General features: G+C 32.0%; 3 protein-coding genes across 8 annotated transcripts; 2 read left to right on the top strand and 1 right to left on the bottom strand.

Annotated features, from left to right (window-relative positions):
• Positions 1 to 132: 132 nt before the first annotated feature.
• LOC115879074 (hepatocyte growth factor-regulated tyrosine kinase substrate) lies at positions 133 to 8,771 on the top strand. Of its 3 annotated transcripts, none has more exons than XM_030895719.1 (15): positions 133 to 383; positions 468 to 552; positions 625 to 728; positions 787 to 947; positions 1,243 to 1,403; positions 1,477 to 1,552; positions 1,622 to 1,744; positions 1,807 to 1,948; positions 2,016 to 2,133; positions 5,952 to 6,078; positions 6,165 to 6,347; positions 6,402 to 6,614; positions 6,922 to 7,111; positions 7,170 to 7,358; positions 8,476 to 8,771. In XM_030895719.1, exons 1-15 carry the CDS (start codon positions 350 to 352, stop codon positions 8,598 to 8,600), a joined length of 2,031 nt encoding a protein of 676 aa, XP_030751579.1. In that variant the 5' UTR covers positions 133 to 349; the 3' UTR covers positions 8,601 to 8,771. The 3 variants fall into 3 exon arrangements, with proteins under 3 accessions (XP_030751579.1, XP_030751578.1, XP_030751580.1); XM_030895718.1 differs by having other exon boundaries at positions 7,170 to 7,376; XM_030895720.1 differs by lacking the exons at positions 133 to 383; positions 468 to 552; positions 625 to 728; positions 787 to 947 and adding an exon at positions 1,019 to 1,165 and having other exon boundaries at positions 7,170 to 7,376; positions 8,476 to 8,641.
• On the bottom strand, positions 8,640 to 11,125 carry LOC115879075. The gene is made up of 3 exons (XM_030895721.1): positions 10,937 to 11,125; positions 10,679 to 10,884; positions 8,640 to 8,929 (listed from the first exon to the last, which is right to left on the bottom strand). The coding sequence occupies exons 1-3, from the start codon at positions 11,016 to 11,018 to the stop codon at positions 8,783 to 8,785; spliced, it is 435 nt and encodes a 144-aa protein (XP_030751581.1). The 5' UTR covers positions 11,019 to 11,125; the 3' UTR covers positions 8,640 to 8,782.
• Positions 11,126 to 11,677: 552 nt separating this feature from the next.
• Positions 11,678 to 15,163, top strand: LOC115879072 (serine/arginine-rich splicing factor 2). Of its 4 annotated transcripts, none has more exons than XR_004049660.1 (5): positions 11,678 to 12,093; positions 12,178 to 12,318; positions 12,370 to 12,543; positions 12,621 to 12,682; positions 14,353 to 15,163. XR_004049660.1 is itself a non-coding variant. In XM_030895717.1 (4 exons), coding segments are annotated over exons 1-4 (492 nt in total). In that variant the 5' UTR covers positions 11,678 to 11,911; the 3' UTR covers positions 12,622 to 13,280. The 4 variants fall into 4 exon arrangements, 2 of the variants coding, with proteins under 2 accessions (XP_030751577.1, XP_030751576.1); XR_004049659.1 differs by having other exon boundaries at positions 14,350 to 15,163; XM_030895717.1 differs by lacking the exon at positions 14,353 to 15,163 and having other exon boundaries at positions 12,376 to 12,543; positions 12,621 to 13,280.
• Positions 15,164 to 17,833: the final 2,670 nt, after the last annotated feature.

The raw sequence follows: 17,833 nt of genomic DNA, 5'->3' as shown, positions 1-17,833 counted from the left end.
CCCTGCCCATCCCTGGAGTATTTATTTACGTAGGTCACGCCCGACACGTCTGAGCAGTCTGGAGTTATGGTCTGGAGTTCCTGCCTGATTACAAACAGAAAAATGAAAAGAAGAGAATATGACATTTATCATCACAATTTATCAATTTATTGCAATTTATCATCTACTGTTGTCAAAATCATCTGATTGTAAATCTCAATAATTTTCACAATTTTCATCACTCCAGATCACTCAGAAAACCTGTGCAGAAAACGTTTATACTTTGGTTTGTCCGCTTTTCATATTTTCATGTCCCTTAAGTCTTTTGTTTTTAATACAATTAGTTTACGGTTTTAATTACAGAACAAAAATGTTTCGCACAGCAGGATTTGAAAAACTTTTGGGTAAGATCGTAATATCAATCATCTTGAAAACGCCTCTTTTATGGATGTCTTTTGTATTTTTGCAATTTATAACGTTTATTGTAGATAAAGCAACGAGTCATTTGTTAATGGAGCCTGACTGGCCTACAATAATTCAAATTTGTGATCTTATTCGACAGAATGATGTGCAGTGAGTAAATGATAAATATATGTTTATTTCAATTTTTGTTTAATATGGCCTAATGGTTATATGCTATTTTAGGCCCAAAAACGCATTAAATTCTATTAAGAAGAAACTTTGTGCAACCAATCCGCATTCAACTTTCTATGCCTTGTTAGTACTAGAAAGTATTGTCAAAAATTGTGGTAAGATAGTGCAAAGTATAGATTTGTAGTTTTAAATGTAATATTAAATTTATATTAGGAACAATTGTACACGAAGAGCTTACTTCAAAAGCATATTGTGAATTTCTCCATGAATTAGTCAAAACCACCACTCACGATAATGTTCGTCAAAAGTTATTGGAACTTATTCAGGTTTGGAGCTTTGCATTTAGGAAGAATCCAAAGCATGGAAATTTAAAGGTATTTATTTTAAAATTATGATAAACATTGTTATTGATAAAGAGATTGGTAGACTTTTCTTATCAGTTAGAATGAGTCAACAATTACATGACCTTTTTATACTCATTTACTGATCAAGTAATTTTTATATAGAATCTTAGTACCTTCAAAGAATATTGTAATTAAAATATTTTTTGGTACCTTATGCCAATATGAATATGTTTCCTGATTATACAACAGTAAGTAACCCCAATTGACTGCTAAATTTTTAAGTCATATCTAAGATTTAACGTTAAATATAGTGCTTTTATTTTAGGATTTGATGAACTTGATGAAAGCAGAAGGTTATAAATTTCCAGTTTTGCGTGAATCTGATGCTATGTTTGCTGCAGATACAGCCCCAGAGTGGGCAGATGGGGATGTATGCCATCGCTGTCGTGTTCAGTTCAGTATGATTCAAAGAAAACATCATTGCAGGTATAACTATATTAATAAAAATATTACATTCAAATGTCTATTCTGAAAAATGCATACTTATTCTTGATATTAGGGCATGTGGACAAGTTTTTTGTGCTTCTTGTACTTCTAAGACAACAACTTTACCAAAGTATGGTATTGAGAAAGAGGTATTTATTATAATATATATTTATACATAAAACTAATCTAATTTTTATTTTTTTTTCTTTGAACTTTAGGTTAGGGTATGTGATACCTGTTTTGATACAGCTAATAAGCCATCGACAGGAGCAAAAACGCCAAAAACAGAAACAGAGTTGCCTGCAGAATACCTTAAAAGTTCTTTAGCTCAACAAAGTCAGGTGCTATAAAGATATAAATGCAATATTAATTTAAATAATCCATCCCATAATATATTTAATAGGAACCACCAAGAAAAAGTGAGGATGAGCTTAGAGAAGAAGAAGAACTTCAATTGGCTCTGGCATTAAGCCAGTCAGAGGCTGAAGCCAAGGAAAAAGAAAAATTGAGAGCTACTAATGCTTTGCTTAATCCCACAAAAAAATGTAAGAAAAGTTCTTATTCCAAAAAGAAATTTAATTAAAAATATAAATTTTAAATGTATTCTTACAGCTGAGCCTGTAGTAAACCGTAGTCCATCTCCACAAGAGGAAACTACTAATCCAGAACTAGATCGTTATCTGAATCGTTCTTATTGGGAATCAGTACAATCTCAAGATACAACAGAAAGGTAAGTCTATATTAAATGTATAAACTTATTATAAGGGTATAATATAGTCTATATTAATAAACATATAATAGTTTATATTTATAATAAACATTATATTATACAGGGTGTCGAATTTTTTCTGTATACAGAATGAGTCAAAAATAGATATAATTTTTTTGTCTGTTATTACAAATGGAACACCTTATATATCATCACGCTTTATGATTTGTTGAGTAATCTGTGTATTTAAAATGGATATTTGTTTAATTTTTTTTGATAAAATAAAATTGATTTGTTGAATCAAAATAAAAATGAAACTTCAACACCCTCTATCTCCGAAACTAAGCATTTTCGGGTATACATTTATACAAACTTTTTTACTTATTTTTATCTGCAGAATATGCTGGCGTAGTGATGGGCAAAACTATTATTTTTAGATAACAGTTGAAACTGTTATAGTTATTTATAAAAAACAGCTTAAAATAACAGCTTAAAAATAACAGGTTTCTTTATTTTATTGCTAAATATATGAAAGAGTATGAGGTGGTCACCGCCAGGCGTATTAACGCAGTTGCAAGTTGCAACAATGACATGCTCGGTGGTAGTATTTCCAGGGTGTCAAAACATTTCTAAATATCGATTGTTATCTAAAATACCTCTCTAAAAACGGTCGTTGTTTACAAATAAGCGCTGTTTACAAATTGCGATATAAAAAAGCCAAAATTCCGCCACTCGTCTATACGTATACATTCCGATCTACCTACGCCTTGCCCCTCGATCGGCGTAGATCCTGAATTGCGTAGCAGTGTACAGGGTGCATCTCACTCGACGGGTGAGAAGCTCTTAGTTATAATTTTACCATTTGCGGTTAAAAAACAGCAATATAAGAAAATGTGTAGTATATTCTTCAAAAGTAAACCAACTGCACACTAGAGTTCGAATTAATTTTACACTTAAACTAGCGTATACCCGCGACTCCGTTCGCGTCGAATTAATAATTTGTAATGGTGATGATAAAGCAAAGTAAGAATTTATATTAACATACAAACTGGATAAAATTTTCTCACATTTGCCAAAAATAAGCTTTAAACGTCGAGCAGTTTAAGCAGAATCGTGGTTAATCAATTACTCAACTTTTTGGAACACCCTGTATTATTTTTTAAACAATTTCAAAATATGTAAAAAAACAAAATAAATTATGCGTGTCCAAGCGTTTTCCCGAAAGACTAACCGTTTTTTAAATAACAAATATTATAATATTTGAGGGGCGTTTTCACCCTCTTGGAATTTAAGATTCGAGAAACCCCTCCTTATCGAACCTCAACCCCACAGTCAATCCGTTTGCCAAAAATCAGCTTTAAACGTCAAGCAGTTTAAGCAGAATCGTGATTACTCAATGGTCACATTTTATGAAACACCCTGTATATATTTTTAAAAAATCTTAAAATATGTAAAACAACGAAATAAAATATACGTGTTTAAGAGTTTTTCCGAAAAACTCACCGGTTTTTAAATAAAAAATATTCTAATATCTGAGGGTGGTTTCACCCCCTTAGAATTCGAGTTTCGAAAAATCCCTTCTTATCGAACCTCTACACCCTGAAGTCAATCCGTTTTCCAAAAATCAGCTTTTTACGTCAAGGGCTTTAAGCAGGATCGTGATTAATCAATGACCAGATTTTTCAAAACACCCTGTATACATTTTTAAAAAATCTTAAAATATTATTCTGAAAATTTTTCAGAATAAATAAATACCTAAATATTGAAACTTAATAACGTACTGAAACATACAGCGTCATAATATCTCGACCTCCGCCGGTTATGCTCGTAACAGGTTGAAAATCAATGTATCTAAAACAACTGATGCGTTATTCTCCAACCTGTTTCGAACTTCCATCGACAATCGACCGATGCAGCAGCCTTTCTTTCCCACTCCTGTTATCTCGACCGCCAGGCGTTATGCCCGCAACTGTTTCAAAAAACCTGCTTCTTTTAAGTAGGATATATAAACTCACAGTTGGATTTGGCTTTGGCTTTGGCGCCGCCGCCCAATTCTAAAACTGTATATTACCATAAGAGCATTTATAAACACGGTTGGCTTTGGCGCCCGGTTGCCGTCGGACTTGAATTATGTTTAACTTTTTACCGTTCGAGGCGGTTCGCGGTCCGTAGCACCACGTAGCAAATGACGTTACAGCCAATAGAATAGTAAAGAGCGATCACGTGATGCTTTGTTTACATCTAGTTTTGAAGTATGGGAATTCCAAATTTATGGTCACTCCCAATAACCCTAATAGGGTAATTTCATCAAGACCATTACTTTCCAAATCCATAATTAAAAATCTCGAACAAAAAACCAAAACTTTAAACACTTTCGTCTCTAAAAACGCACTATAGACTCTGCTACTCTCAAGTAAAAAGTAAACAAAAATGTAAGGTTAGATCTGCCCAAAACGGCCAAAGCCAACTGTTAACCGTCGAGTTTATAAATGCGATTTTGCGGCGCTACGAACGGTCGACGGCAAATCCAAAGCCAACGCCAAATCCAAAGCCAACTGTAGATTTTTTTTTTTTTTTTTTTGGTGAGGGGGTGGTTGAAAAATCTTTTATAGACGAATAGTGATCATTTCCATGACCATCTCGAGAGAGATGGTCATAGAAATAACCCCTAGACAGTGTGGGACTCGTGTTGATACCCACTAAAAAAAGTCCACCTCCGAGGAATCAGCCGCCGAAGAATGGTCAGCTATTATTCCTGCTAGTATGTGGGGAAGAAAAAGGGGGGGTGGGGTAATGGGAGGACTATATTATGAGAAGGGGCCAACTGTAGAGTTTATAAATCGACCTTTATATCCTATTATTTTTAAGCTGTTGTAAGCCCAATACGACCGTTGACGGGATCGACCGAAGCAGCTACGTTCGCCCTAGCGCATTCCCCACTCCGTTGTCCGTTGTCTCGCCGCATGTATCGATGGTTGACGAAATAACATGTTTTCCATCCATACTAGTTGTTTTTTGGAATTGCTTCGAGCAGCATAGAATTTCGGGGCGGTGCAGAGCGCCGACTTCGTTTTTCGTTTCACGAGCGGCCGATCTCTACGTGTCGTTATTTTATATCTGTTATTTTTTAGAAGTAGTAACGGTTGCGTTATGTTATTTCTAAATAATTGTTATAAAATAACAGATAGTTAAATAACAACCCATCACTATGCTGGCGAAGTTTCCGGAATACAGTTCGGACCACCCTGTATATTTGAAACTGTTCAATCTTGTTTTGGTCCAAGCTTAAAATATCATGCTTAATAGTGGTTTTAATGCCCAAATCGTATTTTTAATCATATCTAGACGTAGTTTTTAATAAATACACTATTATGAAATATTTACAATTAAAAAATATAAATTAATTGGTTTATAATACAGGATGCTTTAAAATGTCGACAAACTGAACCTGTATTATAAAAATATATTTGAAACACTTTGTATCGTCCTAGTTGCGCGACCTTGTTTACCTGTTTCTATTAAAAAAAATCAAAAAGTGCTGTTATGTAAAATTTTAAATAGTTATTTGGGGACAAAGTTTCTTAGTTTCTAATTTTTTATCTACCAGCTAAACTAAGTCACACAACTTTGATAGTATACTTAATTTCTAGTTTTCAGACAAGCAAAAACTCCACTACCTAATTTTACCTGTCTTTTTTGACAATAAATTCGTCTCATTTGAAGCAGGCACTGTATGTGAAAATATTTTATAAAACATACACTATCATTATCCCCATATTTTCTAACCAAGATTGGTTCACCCTGTATCAATTTGTAACGGTTTATTTTTCCATTTACAGACCTACTAGCCCTTCAGCTCCATCCCCCGCCTCATCAATTTTAAGTAACGAACCCAAATTTAGAATAAAGGAAAATGGTGTAACTGATGGTGATCTAGAAGAATTTGTCAAGACTCTTAAAAGCCAGGTAATTATATCTTTTGTAAAATACAAAAAAATTATAGGTATAGACATTTTTGACAAAAAAAATTAACTGCAATTCTAATTTTTCAGGTTGAAATATTTATTAATAGGATGAAGAGTAATTCTAGCAGAGGCAGATCAATTGCTAATGATACAAGCGTTCAAACGTTGTTTATGAACACTACTAATTTACATTCAAGATTGCTGAAGTATATTCAAGAACATGATGACAGGAGGTTGTATTACGAAAGGTTACAAGATAAGCTAACCCAGGTAAGAATTTATGACACAATAACAGGAAATATATTTTAACATTACTGTTATAAGGTTAAAGATGCAAGAGCTGCCCTTGATGCTTTACGCGAAGAACACAGAGATAGACTGCGCAGAGAGGCAGAGGAAGCAGAGAGACAAAGACAACTGCAGATGGCTCATAAGCTTGAAATAATGAGGAAGAAGAAGCAGGAATATTTGCAATATCAAAGACAGCTGGCGTTGCAAAGGATTCAGGAACAGGAACGTGAGATGCAAATGAGACAGGTAAGTTTATGTATTATATTATAAAAGATATTTTGTGAGCATATTTATATATTGATTGGTGATGTTCATGAGTTTTTTCTAAATATTTTGAGGGTTTTATTAAGATCATCTTTATAAATACTCAGAGCATATAGTATATTCAGACAGATGTTCACAAAAAAAACAGACAACATATCATATAGTATAAAACATCTGACATATCATATAGTCAGCCTAGCCGAAGAATATACAATTAAATCGATCAGGGACATATTTTTTTGTAAAATTTTTATACTTTTGAATGTAAATGAATAAAGATTATTATCAGGAACAACAGAAGCAGCAGTATTTAATGGGTCCTCAACAATTTGCTGGTTTTATTGGTTCGCCAGTGCATAACCAACAATTTCAACAGCCAAATAATCCACCTGTAGGGAATTACTATGGTCAGTATGGACAGATGTTACCCCAAGCTCCAAATTCTGCACCTCCCGGAATTCCATCAACTCTACAAGGAGGTAAAAAAGTCCTATTAGTTATTTTTTGGCAATTTTTTTGAATTACATGCTAATCAAGGATCTGGCGGACCTCCTCAAACACCTCAAATTGGGCCTCCACAACAATTCATACCACAGATGCCCAATATGCCACCCAATAATTCTGCACCATCAGGAGGAGCATTTAGTCCACCATCTGGAATGATAAGAGGACCCATGGTACCTGGACCAAATCATGGCATTCCACAAAGTGCGCCACCGTCTTCAGGTATACCTCAACAACAAGGTAAATTGGGAACAAAGTAACTTATACCGGGTGCGTCTCAAAAGTGTCGCACCCCCTATAACTTTTTTATTTTTTCGGATTAAAAAAACGAGATTTGGTATGTTAGTATGTGACATAAATTAGGATTGATTGACGTATTCAATTGTTTCTGGTCACTTCCTGTTTCACTGGAAATGAGTACAACTTTTGATTTTTAAATAGCATCCTCGGTATTTGTTTACTATATTCAATCGAAAATGACACTCTGAATAGAATGACATATTATTTTTCGGATTAAAAAAACGAGATTTGGTATGTTAGTATGTGACATAAATTAGGATTGATTGACATATTCGATTGTTTCTGGTCACTTCCTGTTTCACTGGAAATGAGTACAACTTTTGATTTTTAAATAGCATCCTCGGTATTTGTTTACTATATTCAATCGAAAATGACACTCTGAATAGAATGACATATTATTTGACATTTGTACATATCATTTGAGATATCATTTGACATTTTCACTTAAAAAGTCATATTTAAATATCAATCTAGAGTACTATGACTGTGTTAAAAACATTAATTTTTAATCAAGGAGCCTTGGAAAAATAGATTTGAGCGTCTAATATTTTTCGTGTCTTGTCCTGGCTGGTTACAAGATGCCCAAATCGTATTTTTAATCATATCTAATTTTTTTCAAATGGAACAAGACTTGCTCATTAGCATATTTCGAAAAGGCATTTTTTTACGAATAATTTGGTACCACACACTTGGAATTTCCAGTTAAATTGTCGTTATGAACCTCATGTTACAATTTCAAATAAACCATATGCGAAAACTATCAAAAGTTGACATATGATATGTCATTCTATTCAGAGTGTGAATAAAGTAAAAAAATACCGAGGGTGCTATTTGAAAATCAAAAGTCATTTAGTAGTCATTGGTGAAACAGGAAGTGACCAAAAACAATTGAATACGTCAATCAGTCCTAATTTATGTTACATACTAACGTACCAAAACTTGTTTTATCTGAAAAAATAATAAAGTTATAGGGGTAAACCACTTTTGAGACGCACCCGGTATTTTTAAAAAATACAGTGTTTTTTTATTCTCATCGTAGGTCTTCAGCAAGTACCATTTCCAAATCACAATGTCCCTCAAGGACAAAACAATCCACCGCCTCCGCTTCAGGGTCAACAGAGTGTGGAGCAAACTCAAACTGCTGAGCTTATCAGTTTCGATTAAACACTTGTAATAATAATTTTATTAAAGAAACTATAAAACTATATAGATAGAATTTAATGTTTATGTTCGTTATTATAAATTAGCAAGTATATTTTCTATTGTACTCATACTTATATATTTAAGAAATACTTATATCCTGCATATAAATAAAAAAAATCTGTATTAGAATAAGACATTTGCGTTTAGAATTCCAAACCATCGGGACTGACAGCCATGTAACATAACACTCCACCACCGGGAATTTGTCTTGCCGAGACGTAGGCTCTTCCATCAGGGGACTTGTGATGTAATACGGGATTTATTGGACCCATTTTAGGAAGAAAGGGTATCTTGAAAAAATATGATTTTGTTAATTGACAATTTTTTTTAGTGGATAAATTATAATCAGATTAGAATACAGATTTATACATGGTGTCCCAGGCTGAGCGTGCATTAGAAGTTTCTAGGGAACTACAACATCTAGCTGGGAGATTTTTTGCACATAATAGTTTCACAACGAGATCTATCGATTAAAAATATTTTCAATATGGCGGAAATACCGGAAGTTGACAGCAACTTTCTTATTTTAAATGAGTGCCCCCATTTTTTATTAAATACTTAAATTCTCTGTAAAATTTTATGATTTTTTATATTAAAGACTCTATATCTAACATTGACTATTTTTGGGAAAAAATATTTAAAATTTTTGAACGAAAAAAACTGCCTGTCAAAAATATGTGTATACCCTAAACGTCAAATTGAGTGATTACCACAGCCACTGTGCCATAAAGAGAAAACATGCATAAATCATTTTTTTTTTCAAATGGAAACCCACTTTTTTTATTCCACTAGTGAAGTTCAAGTAAATGTCAAGTGATGTAAAACAATAGATTTGGCCATGTCATATTGTGACGCTTTGTTTAAAAAGCAGCATCATTTCCGAGCCAAATTTGCGCTGTTTTTTTTTCAATCATTAAATAATGTTGAATATTATTAATATAATCCTTGTTATATTATCAACTTTAGATATCACTTAAGTGCGAAAATACGAGATTTATTTTTATAAATACACTTTTTAAACTCTTACAGGCAGTATTTATACTATAGGAAATTCAAATAATTCGTTTTCTGACAGATGGAAATAAATTGTCTGACCGTTTGACACTTAATGTCAAAGGAATCTAGATAAAATCAAGAAAAATATGTTTTCAAATTGAATATAACTTAAAAACGATTTATTTTATGTATAGGAACAAGTATAGTTAAAAAGTAACGAGTTGAAAAACATTTTCATTAGTGAAATAAAAAAGTGGGTTCCCATTTGAAAAAAATGAATTATGGTAATTTTTTAATCGCTCAATTCCATGACAGCTACCGCCATTATAAAAATAGATAGCCACATGTCTTCTCTTCATATCACAGTGGCTGTTGTGGTGGCTGTGGTAATCACTAAATTTTACTTTTAGGCTATACACATTTTTTTGACAGGTAGTTCTTTTCGTCCAAAGATGTTATTTTTTTTTCTCAAAAATGGTTAATGTTAGGTATAGAGTGTTTAACATCAATATTCGTAGAATTTTACAGATTAGAAAGTTGCTGCAACTTCCTGTATTTCCGGAAGTGCCGCCATATTGAAAATATTTTTAATCGATATATGTATCTCTTTGTGAAAATGATGTGCAAAAAATCTCCGATCTAGATATTGTGGTTCTCTAGATTCTTCTACTATTGTACTTCTAATGCACGCTCAGCCTGGGACACCCTGTATATCCCTGTAGTTTTACTAGAGATTCTTAAACTTAGACTTTTTGTGCTAAGAACACGGAGAATTAAGAAAAATGGGGTTGAAGTTAACTATAGTTGTTATTTAATAATGTACTGTGTAAAACCACGTAAAACGCTATACTCACTACTCGCTGATGAGGTTCGTCGATGCTATTCGTTAGTTTGTTTGGAAATTCGTCCATTGTGTTCATGATAATTCTTTTGATGGTTCACCCAAAAACCGATATTCCGCCGAATCACCGCGCATTGACGAACTGCATCACACGAATAGTGAGTATGGGGCTTAAGTTAAACAAATTATCTTATATTTTTACCTCTCTACTCATGATATTCCCTATAGTCTCAGCTAAAGGCGGTAGCAATTTATCAGAGGGTGGATGTTCAAACGGCCCGTGTAAGCACTGATTTCGAACTTGGATTCTGAGGAATTGTGCGTAATCGTTTTTTATTTTACAAGATTCTAGATTATCATCAGAAAGAGATGATAGTTTTCTAGTCCATTCGGAACAGCGTACTCTATCTAAATATATAAAAACTAAATAAACATTGTTATAAATATACGAGAAAGGTACCAAATGGGCTATGCAGTCTAGGAATGTATTGCGAGATATCCTGAAGAGCCTGTCTGAATTCTTCTGCATCTTTTGAACCCATTTCAATATGAATTAAGGCTATTTACAAAAAAAAAATACTTTTAATTTAGAGGAAAAAATGAAAATGATTTGTCAAAGTCTTTCGTACCAGCCAGGTATAGATTAATACCTCGGATACTCACAGTAAATGAATAATATTTTTATTAACTTTGTATATTAGTGAAATGAAATGGGATTGTTGAATTTTAATTGTATCTGAATGGTACCATCACCTACCATGTAATAACATAACTGCTATTATTAAAGTACCTATTTTTAATTAATGCTCATTAATAAACCCGTAAAAAGATTTGTTGCAAGATATAAGGTCATTTTATTCTTGCTCGGTGTATAAAACATAATATAAAATCTTTGTATAAAACAGTAAATTATGTTAATAATATATTCTAAAACGCATTTTTTACACTATTCTAAATAGTGTAAAAAATTTAGATGAAAATATAAAAAAATTATAAAGAAAATTTAATAACATATTTAATACTTACTTATATTGTGCATAAAATTGACACAATTATATTCTTAACAAATTTTCTATAACCTTTTCTATTAATCATTTATTTTATTTAAATTTACCGCGCTTGTAAATGTTAATTATTTAAACGTTTCTACTCCTGAATTGTTATAGGGTATTTTGTTTAAAAACGAGTTTTCAGTTGATTTAGTTTTCAAACGTTGGCCATCCTGATTTGTACTTAAATAAATGACAGTTCCTTTGACAGTTCTCTTTCGAAGCAAGCGACGCGACGCCATCGTTGAAGAGCATTTTTTAACGACTTGAAATTGTGTCTGTGTGCTAATTGTGTATTATAATTTGAATTATTATTGTATTTATAGTCTTATCTGTTTTGTTGAAAGAAGTTTTCATAGTGTACACAAAGCGTTTAGTTTTTCAAGATGAGTTACGGTAGGCCTCCGCCCCGTATTGACGGCATGGTGTCTCTCAAAGTTGATAATTTAACTTATCGCACCACTCCCGATGATTTAAGGAGGGTTTTCGAACGATGTGGAGAAGTAGGAGATATTTATATTCCTAGGGATCGATTTACAAGGGAAAGCCGTGGATTTGCTTTTGTTAGGTAACTATATGGAATGAGTTCATTAACCCATATGCTTTGTCATCTGCCTCCCATTCCGGTGTATATCTCATCATTTTTTTGCAGATTTTTCGACAAGAGAGATGCCGAGGATGCGTTGGAAGCTATGGATGGTCGCATGTTAGATGGAAGGGAGTTGAGAGTTCAGATGGCAAGATACGGTAGACCTACTTCACCACATAGACGGTACAGGGGAGGTAGAAGACGGTAAGTTTGGTGTTATAGTAATTCCAAAACATTAGCAAATAACACATAAAGTTCTAGATCTCGTGGTCGCCGAGGAAGTCGTTCAAGGTCAAGGGGAAGAAGATCTGCCAGTAGAAGCCGTTCCCGTTCAGGAAGCAAAAGTTCAAGGGGAGGTTCTCGTTCTCCATCTCGCGATAATGCTCGATCAAGATCAAGAAGCAAATCCAGATCTAGATCTAGAAGCTAGTAAGTTTATTTACTATTAAACACTTATAATTTTCCCTGAGTGAATTTAGATTAAATACTATTTTTTTCTATTTCAGAACTGTGCAGAGTGGAAGGTGCACTGGAGTAGAGTAATGCTGTAGGCACCTGCTCTGAAAAGGTACTTTAGTTAACAATACTTTTTCCATCAATTGAAACTAAAGTCATTTCTCAAATTTGTAAACTTTTCATTGTGTTTTTTAATTGATTTGCTACATATTTAATTTGATCAATAATTTGGTTGAGATATGTATTCTATGTAATGAAGTCAGTTTTAATATAAGATTTTTAAGTGGTATTACAAATAACAATTGTAATAATGTGTACCTATTTTTCTAGAACTACGTATCTTATATTAAAATATTCTATGACTATTCTAATTATTCTTTGTATTAAAATATTATAAACTGACAATTACTGCTACCTTTGTGTCAAGTAATAGGCTTAGCTTTAGTTTTTCTGTATTTTTCTCAATTGTTTTGATTTATAAAGGTAGAATGCTACTTTCAATTGTAATTTAAAATTCTTTTACATAATTGTTTAATATTTTATGTAGAAGTGGAGTATGATCCATTTTTGTCCTGAAATATATCTTACAATAAGGGGATATTTGAGTTTGTGATTTAGAATTTTCAATCCAAGCAGATGTTCTTAATTATTTAGTAGTATAAATTTAATATTTCAATTACGTATCTATAAAACATCTGCTGGCTAATATATGGGATTGTTTTATTAAGTTCACATAGCTATAACATGTCTTAACAATTAAAAGATGTCGGATTTCACAAACATGATTTTAATAAGCATAAAATTATATAACTTAATTTGGTAAAGATTAAGATATTAGATTATTATATATGTAGCTTTATTTAGAATCTTACAATTAGTGGTTTCAATTAGCATAGAAGTTGTTCCTTTAATTTCAATGTAAGCATTCAGAACGTTAAAATTAGTGGTAGTCATTTTGACAAACCAAACCAAACTTAGAAGAACATCAAATTTTAATATATATTTTCACCATTTGTTATATTGAAATCTTAGTTGTGAAATCTGAAAAAAGTCTGTTTGTTTGGTGAATATCCTTTCAATATTTTTGAGTTGGCAGAATTTATAAGCTTGTCAAAAGAAATCCTCATTAGTGCCACATTGATTGTATTGGAAAATTACTCAAATCTATCACGAGATACTTAATTTTATCAGCCCATGATTGTAACTTTTATGATTAAAATTATAGTAATCGACTGCTGAGAGTTCTAACATATTTAGCGGAATGTGCTTCCATAGTTTAAACTAAATCATTTTGGTGTATTGTGGTAGATTTGAGTAATTATCTGTTGTATCATCAATAATTCAAATATTTGTATTGATTTATTATGGCCCCTGAAGAGTATGTACTTTCCTAGCAGTTTAGTTTAACAGTCAAGTGAGATGTCTGTCCAGAAACTAGTCAAACTTTCCTGACTTCTGCATAGTTCTATTCAACTTAAGTCTTTGGCCAAAAATAAATAGGAATATCTTCAAACTTAAAATTTGTAATGAGCAGAAGAACATGATTGATATTCGGCCACAGATGAACTGTTTTATCCTACAGTTTTTCTTATAGTAACTAACTGCTAGGAAGTTACGTGTGTCTGTGTGAACCATCAGTTTTATTAAATTTATATCAACACTTAAGATTCATCAAACAGACAGACTTTGACATATTTGATCCATAAATTAAACCGAATATCTTAATACTTAGTTAAGAGAAGTTAAAATTACGAAACTAACATGTTTTCTATGTGGTAGCAGGCGCAGCGTGCGGGGGGTGGCAGTGTGTTGGCGGTGATTGCGGATATGGTGGCGTTATGAGAGAGGAGAGAGAGCGGAGAGCTGTTGTGTACCTGAGCCAGTTGCGCGTCTATTGGCTGTATTGACGGCGTGCTGTAGCGGCCCAGCTAATCGATGATCGCGCTGATCCGGATGTGCTGCGGCGTGCCGTACTATGTAGCTGCTCTCCATCTCAAGCCGGACCTTATCGAAACCGCGCACGTTAGCTTGGTTGGCACTATTGGGGCGAATCTTAAACAAAACCGCAATGGTTGCGTTAGCTTTTTACTAGTACAGATAATGGGTAATTGTATGTATAACTAGACTAAAAAACGTCTATACCTATGTGGGGGATTAATACTTTTATAACAACTGTTTCAAAAAAAAATATTTTTTTCTTAATTATATCGAAAATGTTGGAAATGCCGAAAAAAAAATCTGTGAAAGTTTAAGCTCTTTAATATTAATATTAAGAGGAAATTTTCATTTGATTAACATGAGGATTTTTTCCCGACTTTATAATTTTTTAACTCTTGAACGAGTTTTCTGATTAGTTTGGACGAAACATACATATTCTTGTAGAGAATTGAAAGCGCTACAAAAAGGGTCTCTTACAATTTTTTGATACATTTATTGGTTTCAAAGTTATTTAAAGTTAATGATAAATTTTAATATTTTCCATGACACAACTATTAAAGCTGCATTCAGAACCTCGCAATTAGTGGAATAAATTAATGGTTTCAATTACACTTTATACTTTTTAGTTTATGTTCAATCACAATGTCTAAAAAACAATTAAAATTAATAAAATATGGCAACAGCTTGCGGTAATCATATGCTTGTATCCATAGAGAAAGATATTTAGCTTATAAAATAATAAACTTTTGATTTCTAATGACATATTCTCTTAACGGATGATAATCAAAGGCCAGAATGACATTCCTCGCAAATTTTGAAGTATAATTAGTGGAAAAGTTAAAAGTTTGTCAGATTTTTCCATTAATTGAAAATTCCTACCACTAATTTTAACGTTCTGAATGCTTACATTCAAATTAAAGGAACAAACAACTACGCTAATTGAAACCACTAATTTTTTCCACTTACTGCGAGGTTCTGAATGAAGCTTAACTTTATGAGAAAATTTTCATCATTGTAAGCCTTTTCATAAGTTATCTCTATAAAAGTTTTTCATATTTTGTACATGTCGTAAGTTATTTGCATTAAAACTGATTTTTTTAAATAATTACTCGTAATTTTGTTTATAATGAATTACAGATTTTTAACGTGATAACTTACGACCTTTACAAAATATCAAAAACTTTTATAGAGAATGAACGAATGAACAGCTCTGCAAAAAATGTTCTCTGAAATTTTCCCATAAAGTGGATAGTTATGTAAAAAAATTGAAAAAAATGTTAAAATTTATCATCAATCCAAATTTAACCATGAAATAACTTTGGAACCAACAAATATATCAAAAAAATTTAGGAGACCTTTTTTGTAGAGCGTCCAATTCTCTACATGAATATTAATATATTTTGACCCAACTAGTCCGAAAAATCGTTCTCAAGAGTTAAAAAAATTCCTATGGTAATCAAATGGAAATCTCCGATGGCATCTTTAATATTAAGAGCTCAAATTTTCACAGTATTTTTTTGACATTTTCAACAACTTTTTCGATAAAATTTTAAAAATTATTCGATTTTTTCGAACTAGTCTTATATGCACAATGGATTGAGCGAGTGGCAGTGGTGGTCATAAGAGAGAAGTGGGCTGTTGTATTTCTCTCTCTTCTACGCGGTATTGCCGTTTTTTCTATTAAAATATTTAATATCAGTCAAGATTTACTGAAAAAAACGACATTAAAAATATAAGTAGGTTTATACACGTTTATAGTTTATTATTTCAAATAAAGGCTTTTTAACTTGTTTGGTGGCTTAAGTAATAAAGTTTAGGTCTATTTTGTATATAGGAATCTAAAGTAACTACAATAGAAAAAAACATTCCAAATAATGCGTGGCTTATTCAGTTATTTTACAGTAATTTTAGTTTTGAATATTTTACAAGTTCTGGATAACTTTAAAAGAGAATTAATTTATTGTACTTCTAACCCTTTCCATTTCTAATAAATAAAATGTTTCCCTGAGATCGCCACTTCTTTTTTTGCACAGTAAAATTGAACATAAAACTGATTACAAATTATAAAATCTATAAACTGATATATTTTTTAGTTTATTTCAAATTCTATTTATTTTTTATTCAATAAGCTGTCAAATTTCCCTCGAGTGCCAAACAAGTCCGTCATAATACAGAATAGATATCGATCGCGAACACGCCACAAGAGAAAAGAGGTAAACATTATTTATTTTCTTTAACAATTAACACCATCAGGTAGGTATGATACCCTTATAGTTGAATATTGACATTGAGATTTTTCGTTAGCTATTTTGATAATGAGAAAAAAATCATTCTCATAATCGAATAGTTTTGACGACTCTCATATTTTGTCTCTTAGATTAATTATTTTCAGGTCTTAAATCATCTTTGATTTGGAAAATTGTTTTCAATTGGGGATTAATAAATATTTTAAATATAGCACGTTTTGTTTTCTTTTACCTGTCTTATTTTACTCTAAAAAACCTAGTGGGTTAAACAAAAATAGTGTCCGGGGTGTAGAAACCCATTTAAAAAATATTTATCTTAAGCTACATTGTTTGAAATAATGAAATTGTACCATATGGTACCATATAATAAAATTTGATATACTATATTTGTCCAACGAGTTAGGGAAGATTTTGACAGACGACATGCAAAAAATGCAATTTGCCAGTGAATTAAAGCGACAGACACAACTGTCATTGCCAGGGATGTACTCGTTGGATTGGCTTATATTAAGTAAATATTAGTCCATAAGAAAATAGGCCTTCAAATACAAAGTTTTCCTAAAAACTTGAATTTTTGATGAGTTACTCTGAAAGATTTTTTTTTAATTCACCCCCGAGAAGGGCTGAAATAAATAAATAAAATTATTTTATCGAAATTTCGGAGAAACGGTAAGAACTATAAAAAAAGTTCAAATTAAAGTTGGGGAGCGTCAAATTTTACATAGAAATGATCTCTATACTTTTTTTGCTCAGATCAAAATTAACGAGATAGGGTGGCTAGCTAGAAGCTAGGAGATGACAGTAGAAAATAAATAAAGTTATAACTTGCTGAAAAATTCATATATTTAACATTTTTATTCAATTTGCTTGGAAAATTATAAATTTCAATTAAGATTTTTTTTTTAATTCAAGTGTTTTTTTTTCTGAGAAACGGTTAGGACTTTGAAAAAAACGTTTCAATATAAAAGCTGTCCCCTAGCTTCTAGTCACCCTATCGGTTAATTCTGATTTGAGCAAAAAAGTATAGAGACTACAACTTTTTCTAGTCCGTACTGTTTCTCCGGAATTTTGAAAAAATA

Source organism: Sitophilus oryzae, unplaced genomic scaffold (genome assembly GCF_002938485.1).
Source record: "Sitophilus oryzae breed Bouriz unplaced genomic scaffold, Soryzae_2.0 scaffold_1576_pilon_pilon, whole genome shotgun sequence".
Taxonomy (NCBI): Eukaryota; Metazoa; Arthropoda; class Insecta; order Coleoptera; family Curculionidae; genus Sitophilus; species Sitophilus oryzae.
Note: the sequence above shows the minus strand (reverse complement) of the source record. Positions and strands in the feature narration are given on the sequence as shown.

Excerpts from the sequence above, each read along its gene's own strand:
- LOC115879074 (XM_030895718.1), top strand. The coding sequence starts at position 350 with ATGTTTCGCACAGCAGGATTTGAAAAACTTTTGG. Across the intron at positions 6,079-6,164 it reads TCAAGACTCTTAAAAGCCAG|GTTGAAATATTTATTAATAG; the intron begins GTAATTATATCT and ends CTAATTTTTCAG. Across the intron at positions 7,112-7,169 it reads TCCATCAACTCTACAAGGAG|GATCTGGCGGACCTCCTCAA; the intron begins GTAAAAAAGTCC and ends ATGCTAATCAAG.
- LOC115879075 (XM_030895721.1), bottom strand. The coding sequence starts at position 11,018 with ATGGGTTCAAAAGATGCAGAAGAATTCAGACAGGCTCTTCAGGATATC. Across the intron at positions 10,885-10,936 it reads TAGACTGCATAGCCCATTTG|ATAGAGTACGCTGTTCCGAA; the intron begins GTACCTTTCTCG and ends TTATATATTTAG. Across the intron at positions 8,930-10,678 it reads GGAATATCATGAGTAGAGAG|ATACCCTTTCTTCCTAAAAT; the intron begins GTAAAAATATAA and ends TATTTTTTCAAG.
- LOC115879072 (XM_030895716.1), top strand. The coding sequence starts at position 11,912 with ATGAGTTACGGTAGGCCTCCGCCCCGTATTGACGGCATGGTGTCTCTC. Across the intron at positions 12,094-12,177 it reads CGTGGATTTGCTTTTGTTAG|ATTTTTCGACAAGAGAGATG; the intron begins GTAACTATATGG and ends ATTTTTTTGCAG. Across the intron at positions 12,319-12,369 it reads TACAGGGGAGGTAGAAGACG|TTCTAGATCTCGTGGTCGCC; the intron begins GTAAGTTTGGTG and ends TAACACATAAAG.